Raw genomic sequence first — 7,531 nt, 5'->3', positions numbered from 1 at the left:
ACTGCACAACATTCACACACCCCTGTAAGATGGCAGAGGGCACCACACAGCCTTAACCTGCAAAACTACATGCCACTCACTTGTCATCATTAAAGTTCACTGGATGTGTTTGTTAGGTGGTGTTTTGCCACAACTAATGCTCTCTCTCGCTTTTTCTTCAGCTGGATATGAAAAAAAAACCTGTTCGTGACCTAAATGTTTTTGCAGTATTGCATAGCAACATCATCCCCCACCCCTGGTTCCATTTCCCACTTCCACCCAACTTAACAATGGTAAACTTTTAAATGCTAGATGAAATGACTGCTATCTTCTCAACAATTCTGAGAGCACTGCCTTTAGCACGGGACATTCTATGAGGCCACAACTTAATATTTCATATTAGAGGACCTAGGAGTTGCCCATCAGCTTTGCATCTCTGGCTCCAGCTCTAACACCACACTTGCAAGTACTGAGGAGTTTGTGGGCTCAAGAGTTTGCTTCAAGGTAAATTGTTGGTGCCTGCACTAAACAGGGAGCACTGTGAAATTTCAGTTCCTTCACACCTGAACCCCAGTAGAGAATAGCCCATGTGCTAACTGCAAGCAGGGCAGCAGAGGCTGTCTGCTGGTGATGGAAACATCAATAAATTCAGATTATGGAAAGGTGAGGCCAAATGCATAGAGCTGATCCAGGTTACCCATGTTTGACAACCACAAAATGGGATGAGGAGGTGTCTTTTCAAAACCCTTTTAACACATTCACCTTTGAGAGCTTTCAGCAAAAAGACAAGGCAGAAATGTTAAAGGATTAAACTCCAGGTGTTTGCTTGTTCTTTCCTCAGGCAAACCCTCATCAATTGGCTATGGGAAGGGTGATGGCTCAGCAAAACTGGCTGAAGAGTCCCACTGCTAATACTGAAGCACACAGTCATCTGACTGAGTCTAATGCTAATAGACAAAGCTCCTTCAAACACACCCTGCTCTCTATCTGCTGCATGATGCCAAAAATGACAGTCAGATGGGCTGTTAGTTAGTTCCCTTCTATGATGGTCAGTGTTAGCATCTTTCTCAGGCAGCGTGATTAGCAATCGCATGGCTGGTTTTAGGTGGTGTGAAAGCACAGGCTTGTCTAAGAGCAGGCCACAGGCAATAAAATCAGTGGTTAATGCAAACATCAGTTTTGGGGAACCTCTTCACCACACAGGATCCTCTGGAAATTAGGCAGTATGAGTAGATGTTGAGAGATAAGCTTTCACGCACAACTGTTTGAGAGACCCAGACAGTGCTCCAGACAGTCTGTCCAGATGTGTCTGCAGGAAACCACAAAGGCATCTGTAGGGGCAGCTACAAGGGTTCATGCAGTCGGTGACCATTGCTAGAGGGTCTCCTGGACTTCACTGTGTGCACCTAGCCACCTTACAAGCAGATCTCTCTACCTGTGGAGAGAATGAGACAGGTCCACCCCTAGCAGCTAGCCTACAGGTTGTAATTGGCTAAGCAAGGCACTGATTCAGTGAGACCGCTCATATGAGCAAAGACTACTCATATATAGGCTGTAGGACCAGTATCCCAGGGTCCCTGTGATTCCTTGTCACCACTGCAATTAATCCCACTCCATTTCCAGATGCTCTCACACAGCCCAGAAATGGGGAGGGATGGGGGAGAGGGGGAATCGCTGACCTGTCTTTGCACTGGTTGGGGACAGGCTCTGCCAAGACATGTGGTCTTACCTGGGCTTATTTTGCTCTTAACAAAGACAGGAGAGGGCATTGTTTCAGGTTCTGCCCCCATTACAGAAAGGGCTCAGAAAGCTAATGCTGGTGTTAGGGAGTTGGTCTGCGCAGGACACCAAATACTCATGTTCAGTAGTTCTCCATCAACAGCTCCACCAATTAGCCACCCTTTCTAGGCAGTCCTAAGCCACAGGGCTGTGCACACACATATGGAATCCCTGCCACAAGCAAGGACACTTCTGGAATCACTGACTCATTCATATCCAATGACACTGGCAGTCATGTATTTTTCTGGATTACATCCTTTCTTTCCCACACAAAGAGCCAGAAAGAGAATCAGCTCATCATGAAGGACTGACACATGCACTCACCCACACTTCTATGTCCTGCCTCTCTTCCTATGCAAATACAGACTCTCCAAGGTGGGTTCACACTTCTGGGCAAACTGGGAAAATGCATTCTCATGGCTTACACTCAGGCACTAATGACCCTCAGCTTAATAAGCCTGCTGAAAGTGAAGGCAAGTTCCCATCCTATCCTTCATGCCCAGCATGAGAGTCTCCATTCACCACTACAGTTTCTGAGAAAGGCTGAAATGATCTGAGCAGTTACCTCCATCCACCCTTGCTGGTTATAGGAATCCTCGCAAGGAGCTGGGACATCACCTAAGATCTGAGGTATGCCTGGCAAAAGGGAAGCCTCTGGATGAGACTTTCTGACACTCACCATGTACTGCAGAGTCAGAGCCATCAGACCTGTCACTTGCACCACTGAGCAAGTGGCAGGTTTTCATCTGAAGCAGAAGCAGTGAAATGTCATGGGCAGTGATGAGACAAAATGCTCAGTGCACAGCATGGGGATGGTGACGTCTCACGGACGGGCTGCAGCATGCTCCTGCAGGCAGGCAGGAGGCAGGCTCGGCACTGGATCTGTGTAGCAAGGAGCGGTGCCTCACCCCAGCAAAATAACACCAGCTCCATCACCACATTCCAAAACATGCCTGACACAGCACCGGAGGATCTGAGTGTGGAACAAACCTCTTGAGCAGAGGAAGGACTAAGGTGGCATTTCATTTGGATTGTAAAGAGTTAACAGCACTGCCTGACATTGCTCACTCATTGGAGAAATGGAAATGAGACTGAGGTTAGAGGCCAAAATATCACCTTGCAGCATCCCTCCCCTGTAGCTCTTTGATGCAACACATTTATTTTGCTGTGTGGCAGCACTGTAAAGTACAGATACATTATCAGTAACTTCAGAACACTAAGCTGGCATTCCTCCTGCCTTCTCTGAATTTTGGATAAGAGGTAGGACCACTGTCCTTTCCTCCATTTCATTTGTGAGGAAACAGGCCAGGGAAAGTCCAAAACCACAGAGGCACTTGCTGACAGGACTGCAGATGAACCTAGAACGCCAGGCTCCCAGTCCACAGCTCTCACCATTAGGTTCCTCTTTGCCCCAGCGCTGGAAGTGAATCAGATAGCGCCAGCTCTATGCTAGGTCATACTCCCCTTTGAGGAACTCTCTGCACACTTGAACAGAAATCAGACTACAGAGACTCTGAAATTACTAACACAAACCCTACTGGATTTTAAAGGGACTTAGCTCCTTTTGAGGGGCTGTGAAATATTTTGGAGCATTCTAGGCAAGTCTGTGATTCTCTAAAATTTTGTAGGATGATTCAAAAAAAAACTCAGGAAAGGTTTTTGTTTCCTGTGCAGTCCCATTGAAATTTGCTACTAGGGTCCTATGCAGATGGGGAACAGAGAGGCCATCAAATCTCCTGCCCTTCCCAGCATACCATATTTCCCCTTCCCTTTCCTAAAGCACAAAACCCACAGAGCCCTGGCACCTAGCTCCAGCTCTCACTGCTACAGAGAAAGCTAATGATGTAACAGGCAGGAGCAGTGCAGCATGTTACAAGGAACAAGACACAGAAATAGCCCATGGAATAGACAGAAACAGTCAGAAAGGCAAATGTGCCATGGAGAGCAGGAGAGAGTAAGCACCCAGGCCTCTCCCACCAGTTCACATCAGTACGTGGAATGGTGTATCCGGCTCAGGAGAGCAATGACCCAGTTCCCCAGATGGGATCCCTTCAGCCACAGGAAGAGTTCATACAAGTTGATCTGCCATAGGCTCAGGGTTTCTGTGAGTGAGATCTGGGTCCTTCTGTAAAGCGAGTGACTCTTGCTCCTCTGATACCTAGAATGAAAAACAGTGGCATTAAATGCAGCAGCATGGAGTCTGGCAGGAAGGAGGCCTGTCCTACATCTTCAGTACAACAAAACCTCCCTAGGGGGAGGGGACCATCCCACTTCTGGAGGATCATCAGCAGTGGTGACTCCAGGGAATAGAGATTTCCTCGAAGCAAATATTCCTGAGGAGCTGGGGACTGCCTTCTTAGCATAAATCTGGTAGAAGAAACAGCCTGCTCATGTGGAATCCTAGTTCTCTTCCCACCATGCAGTTGGCCTGCAAGAATTTGAGGCAGTGGAAGTGAACTGACTTACAAGAATGAGAAGGGATCAGATCTACAGATGAAAAATCAGTTGCCTTGTTCCTGTTCCTGGAACAATCAGCACTGATCCCTAGATCAGGCTGCAGGAACAGGTAGCCATGAACCAGCAGATCTTTCCTACCTGCAAGTACTTACCAGTAGTGATACCAATAATAAGCAGGAAGCCCCTTCCCCCCTTCTGGAGAGAGTTACAGGGCCAAACTCAAAACATTATCCTCAGGTTTCTAACACCACTCATGTCCTCAGCCCCAGATGAGAGACTGCTCCTGAGAAGAGGCTGATGAGAGCAGAGAGAGTGCAGAAAGAGGATGAGATACATAAATGAGAAGGGATAGGATCTGGCAGACATGGGGAGATCCATAGCCAAGGGTAGGAGGTCAAGATCCAAGTTAAACCTCTGGTGCCCAGGGAAGAAACTCACGTGGAGACAGCTCTGATGCAGCAGCGAGACATGTTGAGAAAGGAGCTGGCACTGGCCCGTGTGTGCAGGGCTGACTCAATCCCCCGTAACAAGTCATTGGTCTTCAGTAGCAGCAGCATCTGGCGGGGGATGTTGTTGAGGAGCTGAGTGATCTGGGGTAGGTAAGCAGCAGCATTGGACCGGATTTCCATGTCCTGCAGCCAGCCAGGTCATGGACATATCAGGGAGAGAAGAGAGAGAGGTTGAGAGAGTATGGGAAACCCACATCCAGATGTCACTGAGATTTGGCAGAAGTGTTTTGTTTTGCCAGACCATGACTGCAGGCCAGAAGCTAAAAAGCTCTTCCTGTTGTTTTGTTGCAGGCACCAGGCTATCCCAAGCACTCACAGCACAAGCACAGCTCATTCTTGCCATATTCCACCAACCCTTCAGTAGGATAAGGACCTTCGCCTCACTGGCAGGATGAATAACCTCTCAGGACAACAGGGCACTTGCTGCTCTCTCAGTTCTTGGCCCCAAACAGCACACAGCAATTACGCATCATTACTGCCCTTGCGGCTTTGAGACAGCTTAGCCTCACCAATCCAAAAGCTGAAAGAGCTGCAGGTATCACAGGACTGATTAGGAAGGTGGGGGAAAGCCGCAAAGCCAGCCAGGAAGCTCCTTGTCACTCATGGTTTGCCATTCCATGCAATTGATGGCTTCATGTTATACTAAGAAAGCTGTTTCCAAGGTCTTGTCTAGTCCTCTGTTGGCAACACACTCAACAGGTGTGAGAAAACGTCATGCATACTTTCATGCTAACCCAGAAGTTCACAGAGCTGTCACACTAAGTCAGATTAAGTCCATCTAGTACTGTATCTGTCTGGCAACAGTCAATAGCAGATGCTCAAGGAAAGAGCGCAAGATCAAGGACATGCAGAGCAATCCTTCACACTCTTTAGTCTCCTAGTTTCCAACAAACACCCTGCTCAAGGCAAGATTCCTGCCCAGGATCACAAAGCCTGATGACAACCATCAGGCAAGGATCACGGCCACTTAAGATGGACTTCCCTCGAAAGACAAGCAGCATGGAAGACAGACAGATCTCAGAGAGGTCTTCTGCCTCTTTTTAGATCTGAAAGTTCACCCAGCATTCCAGTGAATGCAGAAGAGTATGGTGTGGAGCTGACTTCATACACAGGCAGTGCCCCTTCCTCTTCTTCCAGACACCATGACATTAGAGAATCTAAATGAAAGTCTCTGGAACATTTGAACACTCCAGAATCCAGTAGGGCACATGCAGAGGGCAGTACATATGACTTTCTCTAAAAGGAAGGCAGTCTTATATTTCATGATAGAGGATCTAACACACATGCTTTATGAACTTAAGATTTATTATACAGGAACAGACCAATGGGCTGTACAAATCTACTGTACAGCTCGTGATGGTTAGAGATGTACACAGTTCACACAGCATCCTAGCTGCTTTGATGGTAATATATGGATCCCCATGCCTGCCTCCAATACTAACCAAATGCACAAAGCTTCAACAAGAAGCTCTCCTAAATGCTATTCCATTGTCTGCCGGCAGAAAATTTTTCCCTGAGATTATTTTTCCTTTTTCCTAACTAGCATCACTGTAGGGGCTATTTTATTTTGCACATGTAGGTGATCTCTCATTTTCTTTCCTATTTCTTTCCTTTCTATTTTTAGTTCCAGCTGTTCATCCACATCACAAAACAACCACATCATCTGTCATCAGAACTGTCATTTTTTGTCAAGGATGAAGCCAGGCAAAGAAATGAACTATGCCACAGGACATGAGAAAAGTCCTTTGGCTGCAATAGCAGAAACTGCTGCAAGATGCAGTAAAACACTATGATAAAAGAAGATAAGGCTAGCAGCCATCCGCAGCAGTCAGCTGCCTGGCCTTGCCCCACAGCAGGAACCACTACATCTATGGCCAACCTCATACATATTTGTCTAGTCTGCTTCTAAAACTCCCTGCTGATGTGACCCACATCCTCCCAAGACATCCCAGTGTTTCACTAGCTTTGCCATTAGATACTGCTTTTCTCACATTTACCCAAATCTCCTTAGCTGAATTTTAAGCCTATTATTTATTGCTTGTCTGCTGCAGTCTTTAGCAGATTTGAGAATTGCCTGTCCTTTTCCAGACTTGCCCTAGCTTTCTCTGCACCCAGATAAAAACAAATCATAGGATACAAAGTGTTCTTTGCCACAAACACTGGCCCATTTACTCAATCACATCATTACATGATGATCTCTACAAATACCATGGCTGATGGAGCTGCTACTATTTTTAAGGTAGTGTGCCAAAAGCACTAGGAGGTGTGAGAAGGATCCCAGCACGTGTGAATAGAAAAGGGGGAGAAAATTTAAGTGGCAGTTTCCTAGACTTGTAGTGATTGAGTTGACAGAATCTGCAGTTAAGCAACCTTGACTCCAAGTTAATGGAGTTTCTAATTGGGAGGCAATTTCCAAGGATTTTTAGGAATATGTATCAGTGCTGATAATCATTTACATGAATAGTGATAGTGTATTATCCTTCTCATGTCTTCCCATCAAGCCTTTATGCCTCTCCTTCCTCTCCTTACCCTCCTTATTGGTTCCCAGCACAGCTACATTGAACACTTTTATTTTCAAAAAAGGGTTGATTTACAAATGTTTCCTCTGCCAGAACTGGTTAACACTCAGCCATCAAACTACTCAAAATTTAAGCAACTCACAACAAGTAAAACTGGGAAATTAAGTTCAGCCACCATAAAACACATTGCAGAAGGTTGCCTGGCTATCTCTAGCTCAGTCATCAGTGCAGACTTTCCTACAGAGCTGCCCAACATCACAGCAGTATCAGTGATGCAAGTGGTTACAA

At 46.4% G+C, this 7,531-nt stretch overlaps 1 protein-coding gene across 11 annotated transcripts in view; it reads right to left on the bottom strand.

The window, feature by feature from the left end:
- Nucleotides 1-712: 712 nt before the first annotated feature.
- ADCK1 (aarF domain containing kinase 1) overlaps nucleotides 713-7,531 on the bottom strand; it is an 86,181-nt gene continuing 79,362 nt past the window's right edge. For 9 of the 11 annotated variants that reach the window (XM_062577023.1, XM_062577019.1, XM_062577024.1 and 6 more), the window contains 2 exons: nucleotides 4,654-4,847; nucleotides 713-3,916 (listed from right to left, as the gene is read on the bottom strand). In XM_062577023.1, the coding sequence (XP_062433007.1) occupies nucleotides 3,745-3,916; nucleotides 4,654-4,847 (366 nt within the window). In that variant the 3' untranslated portion in view covers nucleotides 713-3,744. Of the gene's footprint in view, nucleotides 4,510-4,653; nucleotides 4,848-7,531 lie in introns of all 11 variants that reach the window. The other 2 variants (XR_009958538.1, XM_062577027.1) reach the window with 2 other exon arrangements.

The sequence above is a fragment of the Rhea pennata genome, chromosome 5 (assembly GCF_028389875.1).
Source record: "Rhea pennata isolate bPtePen1 chromosome 5, bPtePen1.pri, whole genome shotgun sequence".
NCBI classification, from domain to species: Eukaryota; Metazoa; Chordata; class Aves; order Rheiformes; family Rheidae; genus Rhea; species Rhea pennata.
This window is presented reverse-complemented; position numbering and strand designations above follow the sequence as displayed.